The sequence below is a fragment of the Terrapene carolina genome, unplaced genomic scaffold (genome assembly GCF_002925995.2).
Source record: "Terrapene carolina triunguis isolate 2854851 unplaced genomic scaffold, T_m_triunguis-2.0 Scaffold67, whole genome shotgun sequence".
Taxonomy (NCBI): domain Eukaryota; kingdom Metazoa; phylum Chordata; order Testudines; family Emydidae; genus Terrapene; species Terrapene triunguis.
The window spans coordinates 10,189,426-10,213,970 of NW_020664418.1; the positions used below are offsets into that span (position 1 = coordinate 10,189,426).

Sequence of the window (24,545 nt, forward strand, 5' to 3'; positions counted from 1 at the left end):
TGCTCTAATAAATTTGTTAGTCTCTAAGGTGCCACAAGTACTCCTGTCACTTCTGAAAGGTTGCTGACCCCTGATCTAGGGCCTGCAAACATCCTTCAAACACTGCTGGTTTAGTGCTTAGCAAGTCCCACTGACCTTGGTCGAGCAAACTCATTATGAGCATTGTAGGATTGGGCCCTCTGCTTTTAACTCAAAGGCTTCCACTTAGTTAACTAACACTGTCTTGAAGGAAAATATTCTCAACCCCACTTGGAAATTAGCATGGCTCCAGCCACTCAGCATCACTATACAGGCCTTGCTAACCTGCTAATGTAGCTAGGCACCAACTTAATCTGCCTATAACTGCTCCCCAGTTAGGTAAGCCCAGTCCAACTGCAGAGATAATTGGGCAGTCCACAAACAAATGAGGCAAGTAACTAGGATCTACTGCTCTGCCAAGCTTCCACATATCCTAGAGCTGTTAACCTGAACTTTGGTTTAACTCTCACTGTGGTTCTCTAACTGCAGAGATGGCTCGTTAACTCAGAACACTAGATGTAGGTAGCTGCTAGTGTGTTGGTACGGCTGTGTTCAGACGGCATAATGCTGGCTGTGGGATTTACATATGGCCCACAAGTAGCAAAACTTTCTCCCTATTTTTTTTCTCAAGGAGAGGTTAGCAGTGATGCATTTGGTAGCTCTGAGGCTTGGGTGGCAGGACTAGCCTGCTATGCATCAAAGTTTGTAATGATCAATGACTAATCAGTTTTTTTTAAGACTCTAACAAATTCAGCTATCTTCCTTGAACAATACACTAGCTGTATTGCTTTCAAACATGCCACGTGACTTCAGAGAAGCCTGAAACCATGCTTACTCTAGCTTGGACAGAATGTCTCCCAACCCATACAACAAACCTATACTCTGGAAAGAGACCCAGTCTCCCCTCATCCCCTAAACTGTTGATGCTAGCTTTTCCTTAATGCTTGATCTGCCAGTGCAGCTCCACCAGCGGTAGCAACAGTCAGCACTAGTACAGAGAAGGCTTCATGGGTCTGCTCAGGCTGGTGGCAGGCACCTGGTCTGTGCTAGCACTCCTGCTGTTCCCCCAGCTAGAGCTGAGCTCGTGTTTGCAGTGGAGGAAAGTCCTGGCAGACGAGGCTGTAGCATAAGGGCAGATTGGGAATTGAAGGGGAATTAACAGAGTAGCAAAAACTGACACTCTCTTGCTTATACTCTAAAAGGGGAAAGTTAAGCTAGTGCTGTGCAATACCTGGCCTCCAGTGTCCTGAGGAACCAGAGCTGCAGACTGGAAGGTTCCTGTGCCATAGGACAGAGGTTGTTAACTCTGGGTACGCAGGTGTCTTCCAGGGGGTACATCAACTTCTCTAGATCAGTTTCTTAACCTGGGGGTTGAACCTCGAAAGGTGGGGATGGGTTAAGGGTGATTGCTAGTGCAGGTATGGCAAGCAGAGCAGTTGCTTGGGGCCCCACGCCACAGGTGGCCCCATGAAGGTAAGTTACATGCTTCAACCCCAGGCAATGGGGCTCAAGCTGATCCTGGAAGGGGTACAGAAGTCTGGAAAGGTTGAAAACCACTGCCATAGGGATCATCCATGTGCTGTGGACACAGGTGGAAGGAATCCTACTCTAAACCTCTGCATGGTGCTTGCTGTTGGTGATGGTACAGCCCAGATTTCTCAGTGCTTGGTGGGGGAGGATGAGTAAACATTGGAACACTCCAGCATGCCACTAAGGTTTGTCTTAAATAGCCTTAATGCCTCCATCAGCTAACTTCTAGCAGTCTCTTGCCGTTCACCTTTTAAGCTGCAAGTAGGCACTGTGTGGTGCTGACATGTACATAAATTCTGCATTTCCTACTTGTAAGGAGGTGCCTCTGGCCTTGGCTTGACAGGGATTTAAAGGTAGGTGCTGGAATATGTTCACCAATGTTTTCAGACTCTAGTGTAGGAAAAACGAGACTGGTTTGCCCTAGAACTCTAGAACACATTGGCTAATGATTTCTGTAACACCTAGGTCCTAGTCCTGGCGTAAGGAAGGGGTGGGGGATGGCCACTTGACCAATGTTAAGCTTTCATGAAGGCTGCCTTTCTGAAAACCGGCTCCTCAGGCTAACTAGGCATCGGCTTTGAAGCCACAGCAGACTTTAGACTAGCTATGGCTAGGTCTACACTACCCGCCTGAATCGGCGGGTAGAAATCGACCTCTCGGGGATCGATTTATCGCGTCCCGTCAGGACGCGACAATCGATCCCCGAATCGACGCTCTTACTCCCACCTTCGCTGGTGGAGTAAGAGCTGTCGACGGGAAGCCGCGGAGGTCGATTTTGCCGCCGCCCTCACAGCGGGGTAAGTCGGCTGCGATAGGTCGAATTCAGCTACGCTATTCACGTAGCTGAATTTGCGTATCTTAAATCGACCCCCCCCCCGTAGTGAAGACGTAGCCTATAAATGCTCTTGTAAATTGATTGAGCCTTCTGCAGAACTGTCCCCCTGCACAAATCAGGGCCCTGCAGAGCCTGGCCTGGGTGGTAACTGTCAGCGTTTGATCACGTGCTTGCGTGAGGGAAGTCTCCTCTATTCGGGTGGGAGGGGTACATGTCCAAGGCTTAAACCCACGTGGAGTTCTGGACCAGGTGCTGACAGCAGTTTCAGCAGGCTGCTGACAGGAGATGCTCTGGTAAGGCTTGGCATTGGATTGCAGCGGTGCAGTCTGAAACGGCACTGGGAGGGAATACTCTGCAGCCCACATGCTGCTGTGGGAGGAGTGATGTCAGGAGTGTCTTGCCTCTCCAGAGATGGAAACACAAAGGCGATGGGCGATTCCCTGACAACATCAGAAGGTGATGTGCACTTGAGTCTATGGGCTGGCTTCTGGGCACGGGCCTGTTGACGTGTTCATCAGCACGCTCTGGTAGTGTTGGTAGCCATGGCAGCTACATGTACATGTCTAGCTGTAACCAGTTCAGGGTACCACTTCCAGTGTTCATGGCCACTCCTATAGACCTGTTGTAACCAGTCCTTGTTCCTTCCAGCTCTGTGCAATAGGGTGTCCCATAATGCATTGCCCCACATGGCATTAGGGTGGTGTGTGCGCCCTACAAGCACTTGATTCCTTGCTGAGACCCTAAGGAATAGCTGCCCAGACTTTGCCAGTATGCACTTGTGTGACATGTCTGAGACCAGGTGAGCCAAACTGGGAGCAGAACTCTGCTTTTGCAACCAGTGCTAATGGGGCCTTGGCTCTCAATTCCTCTGCTCTCCCTCGGCTGGGACGGCAGCTAATGAGGCAGATAGTGTTAAACATCCATCTGGCCACCCAGGCTGGCATTGCTGACTCTGCACGTTAACCATGATGCTGTTGCATCTGTGTTTCAGAGTGGTCCAGCACTTTTTTCAGGAGCCCGCTAGCTTCCAGACACAGCCTGGCCAAAGGAGATAGCGCGTGTCTAACTTCTGTCCAACAAACCTCCCCGCCAGACCAAGCCTCCTCGATGCTGCCTGATATCAGAGCCTTTCGGGAGTGCGGGTGGGGAAATGGGTCCAATATGCTAATGAGGGGATTTTCTCTGTTCTAGTTCTCAGCATGCTCAGTAGCCCTCTGGGGAACGTTTTGGGAAAGCCCCCTCTGGGCTTCCTGCCTCTGGACCCAATTGGCTCGGACTTGGGAGAGAAGTTTCCCACGCAGACTCTGAGGAGCTCCCGCCTGGACAGTCGCGCTCTCCTGGATTCCCGCTCCAGCAGCCCTTCGGACTCCGATACCAGTGGATTCAGCTCTGGATCTGATCATCTCTCAGACTTAATCGTAAGATGGTTCTTGTTTTTCTAACCTCACAAATCTTTGCATCACCCCTCTTAGGTCAAACACTCAACTCCTGGCACCTTAGGTGAACAGCATTGTGCTGCAGAACACCGTGACTCTATCCTGAGACAGTAAAAAGGAATTCATTGCTCCATTGTTCTCTCAATAGCTCCTAGCCTGAAACTAAGGGAGTTGCTTCCCTTCTGGATCTGCCTTCAGCCAGGATTTGGAAGATAGACTGGCTTACCCAGCACCACCCTCCCAGGGTGAGGGGAGCAGACCATTGTGCCAATTTTTCCTTAAACAATGGACACTAAAGGGGTAATTTACTACTGAGATCTTTTTTATGGCATTACTCATCAGAGTACTTAGACTTCAAATTCAGTCACTCTATAAAAGTTCCAGGACAAACACTTGCCCTACAATCCCCATGCTAATTTAGGTGACTTCAGTCATTTCTCATGTTTAAAGAAGCTTCTTTAGTAAGGCTCAAACAGCTAGAGCAGCAGTTCTCAAACTGTGGGTCGGGACCCCCTTTGAATGGCGCCCAGGGCTGAAGCCCAAGCCGCATTAGACAGGGCGGAAGTCGAAGCCCGAGGGCTTCAGCCGTGGGTGTCCAGACTCAGGTTGCAGGCCCCCTGCCTGGGGCAGAAACCCCTTGAGCTTCAGCTTTGGCCCCCGTCCTGGAGTTGTGAAGTAATTTTTGTTAGAAGCTCTAAGCTAGAGTGAATGGCCTAAAGGAGGAGGGGGTGGTGAATTTGACATGGGGGTGGGAGGATGCCATCAATTGTTGAAAGCAAATAAACAGAGTAGTCAGGTATGTCTTTTACCTGTCACTTAGTGTTGTGCCTGTTACAAATACCCTTCAGAAGTGTTCTCAAAGTTGTCAGATTTAAAGGACACTGGCCCAAATCTTAAACTGCATTAAACAAGGCTTTAAAACTGAAGGCTGATAACACTTCCCCATGTTTTTTCACTAGTTCAGAGGGAAACAGGTTTCTAAAACTTAACTGCAGTTGATTTCTTTTGATAGTACTTGCCATGTGCTTTCCAAACAAATTGCTCCTGCCCCCAGAGTTATTAACTAGTTAAAGGAAGGGGAAATCAGTATTTGGCATGTTAGAGCAGTAAAAGTATTTTAGGATATAGGTTATTGCCTGTGGCATGGCTGGCTGGCTAGTTTCTTTTGTAGCAGTCTTGGAGGAAGGATTTGCAACTCAAACACTGCAGCACTGAAAGTAAAACTGATAGCCTCACCAAGCTGAGGGAAATGCAAAAAGCAAAATTGAGTCTTTAACTTTCACTAATGTGGAGCGCTAGTAACTTGGGAAAGACCTCTTCAATTTTCAGAAGGGACAACAAAATTAGTCTGGGTTGTAGTTATCAAGCAGCTTAAACTAGCCACCTTCAGACATTTCTCACTTTTGCGCAGTCGGTCTGCCACTGCCACCACCGATGAATTGGCGCTGGCAGCCAGGGGAGATTCTTTCCAAAAAAGGCTGGTGTAGACAAGGCTCTGGCCCTACTCCAGAGGGCTCAGTCTAGTTGTCACTGGGGAAAGTAAAGGAAACAGTCTTGCTTCTCATGTTCTGTAAGGGTAGCTTTCAAATTACAAGTCTCTGCTTATCCTTTTATCACACTCATACACTTGACTTGCAGGGCTTAAAATGGAAAGTCTTTCCTAGTGTGTTAACAGGATTTGTGGGAAAGTCTCTCTCCCACCCCATGCTGGGCACTCAGATGCCACAACCAAATGTTGATCTTCATGCCACCTGCTCTCTTGGTGACAATCTCACAGGACTGTGACACTAAACAAACTGCAGAAGGAAGCGATTGGCAGAAACATCAGTTCTATGGATCTCCTAATTGTATGTTTTGTGCATGTTGCTCAAAGCTAACTGCTGCTTCCTCATCTGGTGGTCAGGGCCCACGTACTTACTATCCACAACATGCAGCCAGCTATACAGTGTTCTCCTAATGCACTTGGTTCACAGCTGTGTGCTTTGGATTCTAGATTAGCAGACCAGGGATGGCTAGAGGTCTTCAAATTCTAGTCTGTTAGATACTAAACCCATTTGTCCTGGGAGAATCACTTAGATGATTCTGAGCAGCTCTTTTGAGACTCATTAACTTTGGGTTTGGTATACAAATTCCTCCAAGCCTGTCAGCACCATGCAATGCCTCTGCTCTGGTTTGCAATTTGCAGTTCTCACCCTCCTCACTTTTCAGACCTCTTCTCCACATACCCACTTTTTCTGCCACAAACAGTCTACTGCTCCACTAGCCTGAATAGTATGTCATACGAGTTTCCCGTCCTCTTCTGAGGTGTCGCTGGAGATCCCTGTGAGCAGCACTTCCTTGCAGCCTCTGTTTAGCCTAAGCTGCTTTGGGTTTTTCAGACTGGGTGTTCAGAGCATCCCTGTAGCCAAACCCAAAGGAGACCTGCAAGCTACTATGTACCTGCCCAAGACTTTCTCCCCTGAGCCACAAAGGGAAATGGTGCAAAATCCAGCAACAGTAGGTACTTCAGAAGGTCAGGCTCTCCCTGGACTCCAGATAGTCTGTTCAGATGGCCTTTAATCCTTGGAAGGCTTTACTCACATGCTCAGGGGCTAACTGATGACCATGAGGGGTGGGGAAGGAATTTCCACCAGGTCAGGATGGCAGTGATCTCGGAGGTTTTCACCTTCCCCTGCAGTGTGTGATTGGGGTTCACTTGCCAGGATGATCTGGGTATCTCACTTAATCATTTCCCTGCCATTGCAGGGGCACTGGTGCACCTCTGTCCCTCCTATTCTCTGCCTTTGGCACATCACAGTCCAACCTCCCATGAGCTGTAATACTACTTGCTAATTTTAGAGACAAGGTGGGAGATGTAATCTTCTATTAGACCAACTTCTCGCTGGATTCAGTATGCTGGTGCTAGGTGGCATCGATGGCCTGTGAGACACAGGAGATCAGACTAGAATATCTGCTGGCCGTAAATACTGACCTAGATCTCTACAAGTGACCTGGCCTGGGACCAGTAGGGAATTAATCTGAGAGGAGAGCGTTTCAGTGTTCAACCCTCTTCCATTTGGAGTGAACTTTGACTCCTTATGGGCAAGACATGCAGCATCCAGAGCATTATTTCTAGCCTGAGTGTACTGATAATCCCCATGCCCAGCGTGCTTTGCCTGAAAGCGTTCTACTCTAGCTGGTATGTTAGAGCTCCATCTCCTAGATCAAAGTACAGCTTCCCCTCAGCATTGGAGTCTGAAATGGACTTCTCTGGGACCTTCTTCCATAGAGCTCTAGGTACTCGGGAAGGAAGGGGATGGATCAGAGCAACACCTCTGTAATCTCGCAAACCAGGTGCTAGCTGCAGGCCGGTCACCTGCCTCACATAGTACCCTGCTGTGGAGAAGCGGTGTCTGGAACCCATGCTTGCCCAGCTGAAGAGTACTGAAAGGCAGTCCTAATGTCAGTAGGACTCTGGATTGCACTCTGCCAGTCTGGCCATCATTTGGCTCCCTGTGGCCCAAATACTTGCCCCTCTGCAGCCAGCTTAAGTGTCAGTGACCACCTTGCACTGATCAGTGGTAGTTGCTGTGTAGGAACCTGCCCCGTGCCTGACAGACTAGTACTAGGGCAGCCAGGGGCTTGCCCCATGTGGGTACTGGGAGGGAACTCCTCATCCCCTCAGTGGGCAGCGTTTCCAGTGTCTGCATTCTTAGTGCAGATGTGCCTGTTGAGATGGCCACACAGCAGCCAGAGTGTTAATGCTACACCAGGTCTCTCTCCCACCCCAGTGGAATCATGACTTAGCAGATTTCCTACTTGATGGTGAACTGCAGATTTATGGACCAAACATGCTGGCCACCGTCAAGTAGCTTTGCCACATGGCAGGCAGGGCACAGATTTGCATGCTAGCGGTTCTCCCCTCCACTGCTGTCAGCAGCTGTAAGACTCAGCTATCCAAACATGCCTGCCCACTTCCTGTGTTGCATTGTGGTAGCACATAGAGGCCACGATGGAGGCCAGGCTCCAGCATGCAATGTGCTGTGCACACAGGTCCCTGACTCCGTATCTGTGACAAGACAGCCCTAAGGCAGGAGGAGGAATCTGCCTCCTGCAGATGGAACACAGCCCCAGATTAAACGGGGAGCATCCCAGACTAGTGATTTAACCATGCGATTACTTTTCAATCGACATAAATCCACAAGGACCCTGCCTTCTGGCTTGCATAATTGGGCAGGAACACCTCCTCCTCTAGTCAAGTAGGAGGGCTGCTGGCTGCCCTGTAGCAGTTCAGGCTGTCATGGGCGTCCCTTTGGACTGGGAATTACTGAGCACTTTGTTTCTTGCAGTCAAGCCTTCGGATTTCCCCACCTCTGCCCTTCCTGCCCCTCAGCGGTGTGTCAAGGGACCCCTTAAAGATGGGTGTGGGGTCACGACTGGATCAGGATCAAGCTGCATTGGCTACAGTAACTTCCTCCCCAGCCAGTGCGTCTAAAAGGTGGCCTGGGGCATCTGTGTGGCCTTCCTGGGACCTGCTGGACTCACCAGAGGACCCTTTCAGCATTGAAAGAGAGGCCAGGCTTCATAGGCAAGCAGCAGGTAAGTCAGGGCTCGGGTCTCATCGCTTATTTTACATTACTATGGGCCCAGTCTCAGACCACAGCCCCACTGTGCTAGGAGCTGCACAGACAGCCGGAAGATGGTCCTGGCCCCAAGGACCTTAGTCCAAGTTGGCAGTGTGCTCCATAAAGTCACCTAATTGCTGACCCTCGCTTTTGGGGGAAGGCGGAGACTGGCCTCGATGCAGGGAGTGGTTCTGGGATGTGAGAATACTGTTCTTAGCAGTTCTGGGTCTGGTAGGCTGGCAGGAAAGTAGCCTTGGATGGACAAGTGTGCCTACTCTTGACTAGAAGCTGTATCCTTGTTTGAATGTGTCAGCCTCCTGAGACCAGGGAGCTAGGCAGAAAGTTATTCATAGATTGAAATGGCTCCAAACAGTCCCATAAAGCTACTTTTGCATCTGTTTTAAGCTGTGAACGAGGCAACCTGCACCTGGAGCGGGCAGCTCCCTCCCCGAAACTACAAGAACCCAGTCTATTCCTGCAAAGTCTTTCTAGGAGGTGTTCCATGGGATATCACGGAAGGTAAGTGGCCTCCTGCACTCCTCGGGCTGCAGACCTCTACAAGAGTCAGTCCTGAAGCTGTCACTAGAGTGTGTCAGGAAGGGCCTCGATACTGAGGAAAGCTTCTCTACACCCCTTTTCTACAGCTGCCAGCTTGCTCCACACTAGGACAGGTAGTCTCCATGCACCCAGGGTGTTTAACCCGACAGGGCTAGGCTAAATACAGAGGGCTTTCTGTACACAACTTGGCAGCTGGCAACAACTGGATGTCTCCAAAGGAGTCTGAGAAATACCTTCCCCCCAAAACTGCCAGGGCTGGTGTGGGGAGGGTCTTAAAAGCTCACTATCTTCCCCCCCCCCATGCCCCCACAAAATGTCTAGCAAAGAGCTCTAAAGACATCGAGCAGCTGGGGGTTAACCCAGTGTTTCCTCTCAGCACAGTACTCAAACACTTAATTCTGAGCATGTGACTCACTGAAGTCGCTGCTCTCTGCCTAAAAACCTAGTGCTTGTTGGGGGCCCTGGTTGAGCACCAAACTCTGCTGCCTTGGCCATAGCACAGCTCCATTCAGTCTCTCCTCTTAGAGGAGGGTTAGTCATGCACACAGGCATTCGCCCCTGGGGAAGGGATGGCTCCAGGGATCACAGTCCTTGCACCTCCAGGATGGGCTCTCCTGCTGCCTCTGAATGCAACTTTCTTTGTGCAGCTGGACTGATCAACACCTTCCGTGTGTTTGGCTCACTGAGTGTGGAGTGGCCTGGTAAGGATGGCAAACACCCTCGCTGCCCTCCCAAAGGTAATATGCCTAAAGGTAATAGAGACATGGTAGGCCTACTTTTTTCCCATGCTATGTTACAGCACTGATGCTGGGATGGCACGGCTGCATGCTGGTGACTAGATGGGACAGAGCACTGTAGGGTAAACACTCCACTCTCACACTGTTCTGCACAAGGGTAGCACGGTTTCTTTTCTCTTACTAAATTTCTGCTAACCTGTCCAGAGCAAGGCAATGCATATATAGACTGTCTGGAAAGCACATGGGGAACTCCTGCCCAGAGCTAAGCTGGTGCTGCAGAACTCTGACGTGGGACTGGATTGCCAGTCACCATTACTGTGTAAGCATCCCACACTGGCACACACCAGGCAGTTAAATACAGTACATGGCTACTCGTTATGAGCAATGTTACAATTAATCTACAGCGAGCTGAATTCTGTCCCCTTGGACTGTCTGCCCAAGAGAGAATCAAACTAACCAGACTAATGGGTAACTGTTAATCGTGAACAGTTTGGTTAGGTGCCCAATGACCTGGCTCAGTCTTGGGATCCAAGCACTAGCACTTAATGAAACACTTCTGTGCTGTCCTCAGTGAACTTAGAGCCCTGGATTGATGCATCATAGCAGTGAAGCCAAGGATGCTGGTCTGTTGGGAGCATGTTCTGGCCAGAATAGTTACACCCATCACTCGTGACACTGATACCATCATTCTGTGCCAATCCCAACTACCTAGCTGACAGGGAGGTGTTGAAACTATTTCCATTGAACATATAGAGTGATGGTACAGGTGGAAGGATGAAGCTCAGAGCTGAGTGCTAGCTGTTCCTTTGATCTCATTCCATGCAGAGGAAGACTAAAGTGGATGCAGTTCAAATGGGGTGGCTGGGGGGCATTTAAAAAGGCTTGTGCTGGGATGGGGGTGATCCCTTCTTGTGAGCGCTGCTGTTCTAACTCAGCACTCTTCCCACTGCGCCCCCCAGGGTACGTGTACCTGGTGTTTGAGTCAGAGAAGTCTGTGCGGGCCCTGCTGCAGGCTTGCTCCCAAGACCTGCTGAGCCCTGATGGCCTGAGCGAGTACTACTTCAAGATGTCCAGCCGCAGGATGCGCTGTAAGGAGGTCAGTGGACTTGCTAGCCCTCCAGCTCAACTAAAACAAGACATTGCTGAGCTTGTGCTTGATGTGTCTAGAACCAGTGTCGATGGCTGCTTATGGTGCAGCAGTGTCCACAGAACTGCCCTGCTAGGAGGCTGAAACCCATAACTCGTTGGCGAGGAAACCTTCGAAGAACAGCCTCTCTGCAGAGAATATTGGCTGATGGGCAGTCTGCCAGCCTCCTGCCCTCACCTGCTAATCTGGATGTTAACGCAGAGCGGCAGCATGGCCTATAGAAAAGGTCCTCAAATGCTCTCCACTCAACCCCCACCCTCAGTCCCATGAGCCTCATGCTCCACAGCAAGAAGCCATGGCTGGGTGGGGCAGCTGGGTGAGGTCTGTGCGGGGCGCTGGGGTGTGGGGCGGCTATCCTGCTCCAGGGAAGCACTGCTTAGACACGGAGCTGGCTGAGCATGGAGCAGCAAGGGTCAGGCAGGCAGCTGGCTCCTGGCTACCTTTCTACAGTGCTTTCCTGCAGCAGAGGCAGTGTGGGCAGAGAGGATGGGGAGGAAAGGTGAGAAGTGGCAGCACAGAAGAGCAGAGCTGCTTAGCCTTTAGCCAAAGGCTGGCAGCTCCTAGGATTTCCCTGCTATATCCTGCTCCTGTGTGACTCATGGAGGTTGGGAACCCTCACTTGTGGGCTGGTGGATTGAGCAGGGATCTCTTGGACTCTGATTCTGGATTTGCCATAGACTCTGGCCCCATGCCAGCAGCTGATCTTCTGTTTCAGCATGTATAGAATGAGAACCACTTACCACCTCAGAGCCAGGGTTATTTTTACACTGCTCTGTGGGGAGAGGGGCTTGGCTCCCTGGCTCTTGCAGCAGGCAGGCTTGATGGTTGCAGAACGAATGGCCTTCATGCATAATGCATATTGCTATTACAACTGTGGATGTGCTTGGTCCCAGATGTAGTCTAGACTGCCTGTCTCGATCTGGGGGCTGGTGAAAGGTGCCAGATTGGAATTCCTGAGACAGAAGCCCCCTCTGACCCCAGGGCAGGTGCAGTCTGGCCAGCAGCTGTACAAGTTTGCATGGTTACGGAATTGAGATTCCGCTCTTATCTGGACAGGAACAACAGCACTGTGCTCCAGACAGCTCTTGTGTTGTCTGGCCACTGGTAGCACCTTCAGGCTTGGTGATTTAGCTCTGAGCCCTCTATCAGCTGTCTTGCAGATGGAAGCTCCTGTAGAAATTGACAGTAGGTGGGATGTTGCATTGAGCTGTTCCAACAATAGGTCTCTGCAGGGCGATGTGACTGAGCAGTGAATATAGGTACAGACAATAGGTAAAATCAATCTTGCCTGGCTGGTCCCTGGCTGCCTGCCCCAAGGGACTTGTGCTTTTGATTCCAGCCTAGCACTGCAGTTTGGTGATGGGGCACTGCTCCAACTGATAGGACTGCTCCCGTGGTGTGTGGTGCTGGCGTGTGGTGGCTGCAGCCATGCCAATTGAGATCAAGGCACTAATGGAACTGGCTGCTCAAGGGGCAGAAACATTTCCTGCTGGAATAGTACCTCTTGCCCGCCAGCAGCTGTGCTGGCTCAGGACAGGTGGGGGAGCCCAGTTAGCTAGCACTGGGGGAAAATGGAAAACCAGCAGAGATGTAGGGTCTGTTACCTCTTGGTGGGGCAGTCTTTCAGCACTCCCCTGGGATGGTGCTGTGCAGAGTGGGGCGAGCAGAGCACTGTAGCTTGTGATAATGGGCAAGACCCACATGGTGCAGAGAACTCTGGACTCCAAAGGCAGCAGGCAATGGGTGGGGAGAGCCCTGCTATGAGGCCAGAGTGACAAGGCTCCTGAGGGGCCAGAGTCTGTCTTCAATGGACTCAGTAACCCATTGAGATTAGTATTAGGTAGCCCCAGGTTTTAGCTTGCCAGGCTCTAACTCACAGGTGACTTACCTGCTCATGGGCGGTTCCAGGTGCAGGTGATCCCGTGGGTCCTGGCAGACAGCAACTTCGTGCGAAGCCCATCTCAGCGGCTTGATCCCAGTAAGACGGTCTTCGTGGGGGCCCTGCATGGGATGTTGAACGCAGAGGCCCTAGCAGCCATCATGAATGACCTGTTCGGAGGGGTGGTCTATGCTGGTATTGACACGGACAAGCACAAATATCCTATTGGTAAGTGTCAGAGCCCTGCATCTCCTAGGGCTGCATGTAAACATCCCCTTGACACTTCTTCTGGCAGGGCCTTGTGCACTCCAAGGGGCAGAGAGTAGACCAGCCACTCTGCAAACAAGGAGCCCCCTTGCCCCAGTGGCTGGAGTGTGCAGGGGAAGGGAAGAAGATGAAAAAGGCTATCTGGCTTCCCAGGGCAGAGTCCCGGCAGTGTATGAATGACTGAGTGCAGCTCAGTTCCCACAGAGTCAGGTGTGCAGCTAGGAAAGCTGCTGGGACCCTTGACAGGCCTGTGGTCCTTACCAAAAGGGCTGTTCTAAGCAGTGTCATCCCTCTTCCCTGGGAGGGAGGGTGCCACAGCACTCTTACTGCACTCCTCCTCTGTTTCCTGGGACTAATCTCAGCTCTTCCACCACAGTGGATGAGTCATTCTCCAAGCAGCACTTGCTTGATGCTGCTTAGGGCTGACTGGAATGAATTGTGCTATTAGCCCCAAGGGCCTATATCCCCTGAAAAGGCATTTCTTTGGGCTGAGGTCCACAGCGCTATTACAATGGGCACTGTAGGCTTCTGGGGGCAGAACCAGTCCTGGCTGGCTGTCAGAATGCCCCATCTCCTGATATTCCCTCTGGCTTTCTGCCTCCCACTGTCCTCCCTGCTGCAGTTCCAGACATTCCAACAGCTGGTTTCACTGCCTGTTCCCAGCTGAGTCCTGGGGCTATGTCTGCCCTTTGGGAGATGGTCCCTTCAGCTCCGCTCTCGCTGCGAAGATGCTGGCAGCGGCTGGTGCTATGTCAGACTCAGGGAGCAAGGCTGGCTGAGAACCTGAGGCCAAAGGAAGTCTGTCTTCTGCTCCCCCTATTGCTGGGGAGCTCTGACAGCTCTGTGGCTAGGCCACAGTACGCTCCCCTGCCCTGGGTAGGAAAGGAGGCAGGGTTGGAATAGAACTGACTCCAGGGCTCCACCTCCGGGAGGGGAGTGATGCCAGAAGGGCAGCATGGCAGGTGGAAGATGGCACCTGAATCCCTATCACTCACACCAGTATCTGCACCTCTGACTGCAGAGCTCAGCCACTCCCTCTTCCCTGCAGATCATGGCTGGAGAGCACCTGATGCTGCCAGTGCAGTAAGGGGCCTTCCCCCCCAGCTCCCTCCCCCTCAGACAGCCCCCCTCGATCCCTGCTCGCATCTGTCTGAGACCTCCATGGGGAAACAGCCCTACCTGCCTCTGTGGATCCTGTGCATAGAGGTGTTGAGCTTCTGCAGAGCCTTTCCTTGATGCCACGGCTGGCCTGTGTGGGATTATGGGGACAAACTCCCAAAGGGGAAATGTGTGATCAAACCAGGGCTGGATTCCCACCTTCACGGAATGCAGCAGGGCAGATTAATGCAGAAAAGACCTGGTGTGGACCTGCTGCTTGTGCTAGATGTGCAGGGACACAGGGAATTCTTCCCATGGGGAGAAGGGCCAGTAGCCTGAACCAAAGTTTGAGAATCAAGTAGTAAAATAGCACTGACTGTCGAGCAAGAGTGTACTGAGTATTGTGAACTATGCCTGGAGTCTGCAGCTGCGCTGGAGGAGAAAGCTTTCAGTCCTCACACACCTTCCCAGACTGCAGGATTGGGACAGGGATTTCCTGCCATTCCCAGCTGCCAGTGTGGGGCACAGTGCCCTAGAGTCCTGGCTTTCTCCAACTTCCGTTTCAGGTTGCCATGCCTCACCACAGCCTCTACCTCCTACCACAGCAAATGGCAATCGGGTGATGAGTAGCAGCTTGGATGTGGAGGAACCAGCAGGCAGTAAAGGGCTGCTAGGCCCACCATTTCTTCCACCCTCAAGTTGCTTTCTGTAGCGACTGAAGGATTCTCAGTATGCACCAGTCAGCTTTTCCTGGGATCACCACCAGAGACATGTACCTATTTTCATGGACTCATACTTGAAAGTTGCCTCCTTGCTTTACTGGCCCTTCACAGGCAGCCAAGTCCTGACAGGTCTTATCTCAGCCCCTTCCTTTCAGCATGGGAGTTGTCAAGCAGCAGCAGGCCAACAAGAATAAAGAACTGAGCTGTTATCTGCCCCCTTCTGGGCTCCTGCATGCTCTCACAAGCAGTGCTACCATGGGTGTATGGCCCCTCACAACCTATAAATCACATGGCCCGAGGGGGTGTCTATGGCAAAAGTGGGTTTCAAATCCGTTTCATGCTGGTATATTGGGCTTTGGTCCTTTGATCAGAGGCTCAGACAGCTGGGAACTCTATCTTAGTGATACAATGGGAAGTGTTATAGAAAACCGAGGCTATTCAGAGTAATCAGAAAAGGCAATTTCCAATCCTGACTCCTGCCAGATGCATAGAGGAATTCAGGTCACATGGCAAGCTGAAGCAATCTGTGAAGTACAACAGGAGAAAATACCTATTTGCAAGTGTTAGCTAGAACAAGTGCCAGGTCAGTAGCTGCCCTCTGATGCCAGGTTCTTTGATCGCAAAAAGCCTACATATAGCTTTGATCAAATGAGGTCTGTGCTCACTGTCCAGAGGAGGCACTCGCTGGGACTGGGCAAGAATTTCCAAGCCAGCTTTGTCCCAGCCCCAGTCTCAGCAACCCATGGAAACATTGCAACATGAATGAAATCATCTATTGTAGACTTCAGATCAGAGCATTACAACCCACTCTCAATGCTGTTCCAAGCCTCTGCACATCAGAGAGAAGTAGAACAGGACCTTATCTGAAACATCTAAGTTCCTAATGGAAGCTTGTCTTCAGAGCATTCCCATTTTACAATCATCTGACAACTTACGTTTTGCAAACAAATGGAAGCCACCTTTTCTTAACTTTGATCACTACCATTTGATTGTGCATGTGCTCCCAGGGACTCTCCCCAGCATCATAGTGGCAGTAACATTGGCTTTAGGGAAGAAGGAAATTCACTTTGCTGGTCACGAACAGAGTTTCTGATCAGGATTCTGTATGGAGGAAAGCTGAAGCAAACACTCCAGGAACCATCCCACTGTATCTTGGATTCAGGACAAACATATGGTACCAAGGGAATTCCGTTACAAGCTTCATCCTCATCTGAGGCCTGCAAGTACAAGCACTCCTCTCAGAGAACATGAATGGAAGATGACGATTCCCACCATGAAAAACAAGTTGGTGTCACAAACAAAAGGCTAGTCTGTGTGGTGTGCCTACTGGGAATTCTGATCTTGTATGGCCATGGCCCACAGGGCTTTACCATTTTGCCTGGACAACTCCTATCCATAGCAAAGTCTCATGCATTGAGATCTGCTAAACAGCCACATAGCCATCAGTACATAAGTTCACCAAGTTCTGCTTGATGGTCATCCAGTTTTCACCAACACCATGTACTTTCTTTTGGCAGAACACTGCTCCTTGCCTTAGTGCATCCATGGAGATTTGCATAGGAAAAACCCCTTGTTTTGGATCATCCTGCTTCCTACCCTGGAGGCACACTATGAAAATCCCATTGTAATGAATCCGTGGACCTGAGCTCAAAGACTGGGGAAATATATACATGTATGTCTGAACTTTCTTCATGGATCTGACCCACTCTGGAGACAAATGGATCATCCAGCATAGATGGAAACTTGACATCCAAGTATTTAGGTTTGTCACTACTTTGCAGTAGAAATTCTTTCTCGGAGTACAGTTAGGCTTGGCAGGACTTGATTTTTATTTTTTCCCTAATTGATAGAATAGTGATGGGCATTTACCAATTTTAAACTCCCACAATTGTGGGATATGGAGGGGTCAAACAATAATAACAGATGCTGAGATTCAAAAAGTTAAATCTTTAGCATTGTCAACATCACTTGTCAAAACATACAATGTAAATACTCTTAAATCAAACTCCTTCTCAAACTGTTCCTTGTTGTGCCTGTCTATAAATCGTAGTTATCATTGGAAACATTATTTCCTCGGTTTGTGCATACAGTGAAATCGTTGACTGACATTTACTGATAACCATGCATGGGCTTGGAAGGGTTTGATAACGCACCTAGTTTAGGAAAATAGACATGAATGATTGTGGCTGCAGAAGCTGTCTCAACTGGAAGGAACTCCAGGAGGCAGGGTCTCCTGACTGCCAGTGACTGGTCTACTTCTGCCCCCAAGCAGGTAGTGTACCCAGTGTATCATCCCTGCAGAACCAACACTGGAACGGACTTTACCATAAACCACATTGAACGCCTATGCTGTGCTTCCGTGTGTTTCCCACGAGTTTGGGAAAGGGGGAGGCATAGCCACAAAGCCTTGATATTCTTCTGATGGAACATGCGCTGATTGCCTCATACTAGAAGAATTAGGCCTGCTGCCATAGTGGCTTTTCCTTGGGCCTGAAAGAGCAAGCCTGGAGATGCTGCAGTTCAGTTCTTGGGGTGGCTCTGGAGTTGGCTTGGTGGCAGCTCACCCTGCAGGTTCTCTCCCAGCCTCTGCATAGTTTCCTCTTGGTGTTGCACTAATGGTCTGGCTCGTTTCAGGATCTGGCCGTGTTACCTTTAACAACCAGCGCAGTTACCTGAAGGCAGTCAGCGCTGCATTCGTGGAGATCAAAACCACCAAGTTCACTAAAAAGGTAAGTGGGGTCAGTAGGAGAGGCTCTGCTAGGGCTGCCTGGCACCCGGCCTGGTGTGGCAAATGGCACCAGGCTCTACCTCTGGGTGCTCTGTCTGAATACCATTAGTCTGCTAGCTTCCTATGGCCCAGCCTCAGGCCCTCTGTTTGCAGAGGAAACCAAACCAGGACACTGCCAGCTCCATGCTGTAGTCAGTCCAGTCTGTTCCTTGGACTCATCCCCTATAACAGTCATCTGTCCAGAGGCCTAGCTGGATCCTCCCGGGGTTGCTGTTGCCTATCACAAGCGGGTGATGGGGGTGGAAAGGACAAGCAGCGCTCAGGCCTGCCTCCGGATCTCTGTTCCTGTCTCACGTGGCAGCTTGCTCACCTAGTAGTCAAGCTGGGCCTTGGGGTCCTGAGAATGAGTTGCTTTTAGGCTACAGGATGTAGCTGTGACTGCACCATCATCAAGGGGTCAGTCCACACCCTAAGCATGCTGGGAACACTGACACTAGGCCCTCTGCTGTCAGGCTCTGCTCCTGAAGGGCTCCTTGTGGCTGGCAGTGTCTGCATTCCAGCACAACTCTGGAGGCATTGGTCAGTAGTCCAGCTCCAGTACAAGCCCTGGGCAGTCTTCACTAAGTGGCTGAGGTTAGGTCAGGGTTACCCTGCCTAATGACTAGCCCTGAGAGTTCCAGTTGGAGGCGGGTGAGACCAGTACGTCTGCCAGTGCCAGGAATGCTGTGGGGAGATGTCTGAGAGGCCATGCTCCTGGAAATGCTCAGTCAGTGCTGCTTCAGAAAAGCCCCTTCAGGAGTGCTAGCGAGAGAGCAAATAACCATGAGGCCAGAGAGCAAATACCAGAAATGCTGTACCTGTATCCATCCCTGGGAGTCCCTCTCAAGTGGGAAAAACTACTGTGGGGCTGGCTCTAACTGCAGGGACCCCAGGTTGCTCACTCAGCCAGTGTGGGGGAAGCGGGACTGTGCCAGCTGCCCTGCTATGGGTGGGTGCTGGTAACTGTCTCAAGGAGCGGGGTGAGTTTGGCAGGTGGGGCACTAGACAGTCTTTCCCCACTCCCTACAGCTCACAGACCTGCCCACTTCCTCAGGCTGTCACCCTGCCTCCTGTTAGGCAGTAGTGCTGCTCAGCCCATGCCTGTGCTGAGAGCTCTGGCCCAGGGACAAGCAAAAGCTGCCTGGTGTGGGGAGGGGACCCTGCAGCTGGGACTGATGGGCAGCGGCTCCAGGCCTCACTGGGGCAGATGAGCCAGTGGTGGCCCAAGAGGTTTCCCACTCAAACAGCTGCAGTCTGCCCTGCCTCCAGAGGTGCCTCTGATGGTGTGCCCAGGGCATCTGCTTGGGGCCTCCTGCCCCCTCTTAGAGGAGCTGTGTTGGGAGGGGAGCACAGCCTATCCTCCAGTGCCATCCACACTGCTGCAGCATGGCATGTACCCTCAAGGCTCATCTGGCCACTCCCCCTGTCCCTGGGGTAAGTAGTGAATCTGAGAGCTGGGTGATTAGGCAGATTCCCCCTCTGCAGGCACCTAGTATCCATCATGTCCATGCACCCTGCACTAGAGCAGCCACTGCCCATGGCCTGGGGAGTGAACATCTCCAGAGACCATTGGGCAGCAACAGCGAAGCTGCTGTGGTCTGAAAGCATTGGAGTAGGACATATCCGCTCTCAGGGGCGTCCTGGTACATGGGCGCTGAGTGCAGTGGGCACTAGCCAGATCTTCCTTGACCTCTCGGGACAGGCCCACTGACTTGGGCAAGGGTTGCAGAGGAAGATGGAGGCTTTGCCCCCTGTAAATGGGGTTTCTGGGACTCTCCACACAGCAGTCTGGGAATCCCACCCCCAGCTTGTTACAGGATGGACCTTGGCTGTGTTGCCTGAGCCTGATTGTTACTGGCCTCTCTGAAGGTCAAGACCTTGCCAGGTGCTGAGCTGTGCTTGAGACGTCTTCAGTTTGTCCCTGGGGCCATCAGTGCAGGGTGATTTGGGCCCTTTAACTCTGCCCAGGGAAAAGCGACTCCAGCCCCCTGCTGCAGCTGGTTAGGTACTCCCTGAAGGGGAGCTGCTGCTCCTGGATTGTCTGCCCCAGTCAGTCCAACAGGGAACAGCTCCCCCAGTCCAGCCTGGATGGGCTTCTGGACAAGTGACCGTTATTTCTTTGATCACCCTGGGGTCCCTGGAGCTGAACTTAAATGGCCTGTTTGCTGAGGACAAGCTCTCACCACCCCTGGTCTGAGCCTGTCTGGAAATAGTGCTGAGAACTGGAGCCCTGCCAATCATACTGTCCCACAGTGCACATAACCTCCCCCAAGCACGGCATTACCTAAACAGTCACCCTCACTGCAGAGCTGCTGCTGCACCACCACAGGTCCAGCCAGGTGTGAGCTGCAGCCAGAGCAGTGCTGCTCCTGACCTGACCTGCCCAGTGTCCTGACTTCAGCCTGATTGACTCTCCTTGCTCTTGTGCAGGTTCAGATTGACCCATATCTAGAAGATTCCATGTGTCAAGTCTGCAGTGCCCAGCCAGGTCCCTTCTTCTGCAGAGACCAGGTAACTCTACCTTCACTGGGGATCATACCTTACCAGCTAGCTGTGCTCAATCCAGGAGCAGGCACTTCACATGCAGCATGTCCTTGAGTAGACCAGGGTCTGCCCGCACAGCTCCTGGGCAATACAGTGACAAAGGGGTGCACAGAGGGTGCTACCATACTTGGTGTTTAGAGGTCTGCCACAGAATGTGCATTGGCACTGGGGATGCTTATCTCTCACTCCTGGTCAGGTGCCTCAGATAACACCCCTGGGGGATCCAGATGCCTTCCCAGCCTGCATAGCTATAAGGACACCATCCAGGGCTCAGGGATGGGGATGAATATGCACTTAGGGGCAGGACAGCCCCTTGGTACAGCACATTGGGGCAGGCAAGGTGCCATCTCTTGTGATTTTTCATGCAGAATGAGGAACGAGTTTACTGGCCGTGGCAGGGCCAGTGTTGCTTCAGAAGAGCAAGCCTTGGGTGGAGGCAATAACTAGGATGATTGCACAGTATGCTCATGCCCACTTAACACCAAGTCCTGGGAGTGTCTGGTCTGCAGGTAACCAGGGACTGCAGACTGGAGCCCTACAGCCTGCTGCATCTGGCTCTGAGCCAGATAAAATGGCCTGCTGAGCTAAGTCAGTGGCGTATTTGAGGTCTGATATGGAAGCCACCAGGGCTGGAAACAGATGCAAGCTACCTGCATGTGAGGGCTAAAACCGTATCTGTATTGAAGTGGGGTCTGGAGGCAAGAAGCAAGGTGAGAACAGAGGACCCTTAATGCAGGGCTCACTCTGGTGTGTTCGGTGTCTCAAGACCCTTTCATACTTGCACAGACTGAAATGTTTCCAGATTGAAACAAGCTCAGCCAGGGAAGGGCTTCTGGACCCTTCATCTGGGGGGATCCAGCAGCCAGGTGCCACTGCTAACCTAAACTGAGTGGTGACAAATTTGTAAGGTTGATGCAAAAACATGGTTAACTCCACTGTTTGCCTGGGATGCTAGTACTCCCCTGGAAGGAACAACTCACGTGTGGTAGAATGGGGATCAAGCTGCCTTGAGCTTACTAGGAGAGGGAACCAGAGTCTAGAAACACTGATCTACAAGCCTTGCGCAACACCTGGCTGTGAATGCGAACATGTGGTCACTAACACCTACTGTACCACTATGAAATAGGCATGGCCTGTGCTGCAAGCTGCAGTCCATGTATGTAGGCACCTGGGCACTTGGAGGTGCTTTACACCCCAGAATTAAGGAGTGCACTCAGATGAGCTTCTGTGTTCCAAACTCTTTATCTCCTTTTATTGAAAGGACAGATTTCATTAGGGAATAAAATGCACTACTCAGGAAAGCTGAATTCAGCAGTTACTTTAACTGTAGCCCCCTCTCAAAGTAATACAACTCTGGGATGTAAAGGTTTTCTGACCAGGGAGAAGAGACTGGCTTTTTTTAAAACAAGTCTTCACTTTAAACCAGGGGACTCAAACTCGTGGCCTGCGGGGCTCCAGCAGTTTTGGGACCAGGTCTCTCTTGGCCCCCCCAGGCAATTTAAAATGGCCTGGGGGCCCAGCAGCACAGTGGAGCTGAGCGGTGTCTGCCTGCTTGCTCCACGTATCTGCTGGCCCCTCCCTGCGGCCCGGGGCAGGGCTTTGCCTCTGCGGCCAATGGGAAGCTGCAGAGGCAGTGCTGGGGGCAGCTGTGCCCACAGGCCCCCTGCCCACCCTACCTTGGAGCCCCAGGTAAGTGCTGCACCCCCCCCAAACTCCCTCCCAGAGCCTGCACCCCAGACCCCCTCCCCACCTAAACTCCCTCCCAGAGCCTTAGGCAGGTGGGGAGGTGGAGTTTTGCGGGGGGGGGGGGGTTCTGGGCAGCATGAGTGACATTATTGGCCCACTGGGAGGATTTGAGGACTGGCACTGGCCCAAAGGTAAACTGAGTTTGAGACCCCTGCTTTTAAACCCTCATTTAAATACTACCACTGCAAGGGGCCAGCGTAATGACCCTGGAGACTGATGTCCCCTCACTACACACCTACTGAGGCAGCATCACAATGTTCCCTCTTGTTGTGACCCCTCTGAAACTCAGAGCATGGATTGAGCAGAGACTGAATTCCTTCAGGAGCAAAGGTCTCATCTATTCTCACCAAAGAGATGAGTGTGGATGCTGGATCACTCCTGGCATGCTCCAATTAACTGGTCTCTAGAGGCAAGATGGCTTATCCCATAAACCAGTCTCTCCTTCTTTCAAGAGAGACTCAGCTGCTTGCAGCAGTCTTCCCCCAGCTCTGCTGTCAACCCCTTCAGTAATCCCTACCTATTTCTCCCCATAGGTCTGCTTCAAGTACTTCTGTCGCTCCTGCTGGCACTGGCAACATTCCATGGAGGTCCTGCGTCACCACCGCCCGCTGATGCGCAACCAGAAGAACAGAGACTCCAGCTAGAGAGGCAGCAGATGCACCAGGAGCTGCTGCAGTTACAGGAGAAAGTTCTTTTGTTAACCTGCCAAGTGGAGAGAGCACGAGCGTGCCTGCCAGTGCCAGACCCAGACTGGGAACACGCTTCCTGAGGACTAATGGGGAAATCTTACATTCACGTTTGCACTTGCTGGTCTTTATTTGTTTCTGCACTAATGCACAGTGAATTTTGTCGGGTTTTGTTTGGGGTTTTTTTGAGGGGGGAGGGCCCCTCAAACGATTCTGCAGTTCCCAGACTTTGGTTCCTCGTTTGCTGACAAGAAGCAAAAAGGGCCATGTTTTGAGAAGGTGTCTATGCAGATGCCTTCACCTAGGTTTTTTATTTATTAAAGGCGCTTTTTTACATTCCTTGCAATACTGATGGTAATAATGCAGGTCTCATTGGCTCCATTTTTTTGCAGTTGCCATACAGTGCCTTTCCATTCATTTAACCCCCATCTGAACGGCATAAACTGAATGTTCAGCTGGCGTTTTTTACTGTAACAACAAAGGAGACTTTGCTCTTCATTTAAACCAAATCATATTTCATATTTTACGCTCGAGGGTTTTTACCAGTTCCTTTTTACACTCTTAAAACGGTTTTTAAGTCGTTTGAAACAAGAATTTTTCTTTCCTGGCAGCTTTTAACATTATTGCAATTTGTGTCTGGGGCTGCTGGTTAGAAGACAAGTTTCACAGTTGTGAATCAAGGGGTTTGCAACAAGAAAAGGATGACAGGATTTTTGGATTTGAAACTGGACCGGATAAACGATCTCTGAGCTGCTGTATATAGTTTTAAATAGTTTGTTGCACTTTTTTAAGTTGCACTTAAGGGGGGGTTGATAGAGGTTTTTAATCACAAAGTCACAGGACTTAATTTTGTTTTGTAACTGAGCTAAAAGGGCTGCGTCTTGGTGGGCAGACAAAGGTTCATAGGAGCCCTTTCTCTTAGAGGGGACAAGTACCTTTCCCTTTGTTTAAGAAATGTAAAAAGCAACAGTGCAGTCAACTGAAATGCTGCTGGGATTTGAGAACTTTATAATTTATTTTTTACTTTCCCCTCTATTGGAAGCTGTGTGCCAAAGAACCAGTGTCATATTTTTTCCCTTTTTCCTGCTGAGCTGATGTTGCATATCCCAGCTGCTCTTTGTGGGGTTTTTGTGAAGCTGTGTGTGAAGTCTCTACCTCATTGTAGTATATGCAGGCAAGACTGCACTCTCCTACAGATGCGTGGAGTAAGCTGTGGTGTAGTTTTTGGCACATAATAAACACGTTGCAGCAGTTCTTAGTCTGTCTCTTTAATGGGAATGTGCAGGGAGGTGGAAGGAGCTGCATGGGAGAGCACTGGGGAAACCACTTCCCTGTTGAACAGCAGTTGTGTGCACAGGAACTAAGGCCTTGTCTGCACTAAAGTAGTAGGAAAAAAACGACACTGGGTTGTTACTGGTGTAGGTGCTTCTACCAGAATAGCTTATTCTGGTTCAGCAAAGCTAACTAAGCTACACTGCTATACTGTGCCTTATACTAGTACAACAGCATAATAGTCTAGTCTAGACCTAGGGCTTGTCGACCTGGCGCTGTCTCCCATGGTGTGATAATTGCACATACTGAGAGAAGTAGTTGAGCTGACTAACCACCAGTGTAGACGCTGCTAGGTGGATAAAAATTCTTCCGTTGACCTAGCTACCGCCTCTTCAGAGCACAACTGTATTACAGTGATGGGAAAAACCCCTTCGGTTGTGGTAGCAAGCATTTACACTACAGCACTCTGCGCTGCAGTGCTTTTGTGAGGACGTAGCCTGAGTGTTTTTTCCCCACACAACCCAATCAGCAGATCCTTTACTGTTCTGAGTGCAGACCAGGCCTTAGGAGCTTTGATCACTGCTCTTTCCTGTCCTTACACAAAACAGACTCCTGAGTCTACAAGTGGGTCCCAGAACAGTTGGGGAAGGATATGGGTAGGCATTCACTCTGCACTCCTCCCCACAGGGCCCAGCTGAC

General features: G+C 50.9%; 1 protein-coding gene across 3 annotated transcripts in view; it reads left to right on the forward strand.

The window, feature by feature from the left end:
* Positions 1–23,795, forward strand: part of CPEB1 (cytoplasmic polyadenylation element binding protein 1) — a 49,670-nt gene extending 25,875 nt beyond the window's left edge. Inside the window, exons 3-11 of one of the 3 annotated variants that reach the window (XM_024213765.1) lie at positions 3,582–3,801; positions 8,148–8,397; positions 8,829–8,942; positions 9,629–9,718; positions 10,678–10,814; positions 12,774–12,972; positions 17,466–17,560; positions 20,029–20,109; positions 22,422–23,795. In XM_024213765.1, the coding sequence (XP_024069533.1) occupies positions 3,582–3,801; positions 8,148–8,397; positions 8,829–8,942; positions 9,629–9,718; positions 10,678–10,814; positions 12,774–12,972; positions 17,466–17,560; positions 20,029–20,109; positions 22,422–22,532 (1,297 nt within the window). In that variant the 3' untranslated portion in view covers positions 22,533–23,795. Of the gene's footprint in view, positions 1–3,574; positions 3,802–8,147; positions 8,398–8,828; positions 8,943–9,628; positions 9,734–10,677; positions 10,815–12,773; positions 12,973–17,465; positions 17,561–20,028; positions 20,110–22,421 lie in introns of all 3 variants that reach the window. The other 2 variants (XM_024213764.1, XM_024213763.1) reach the window with 2 other exon arrangements.
* The last annotated feature ends 750 nt before the right edge of the window (positions 23,796–24,545 follow it).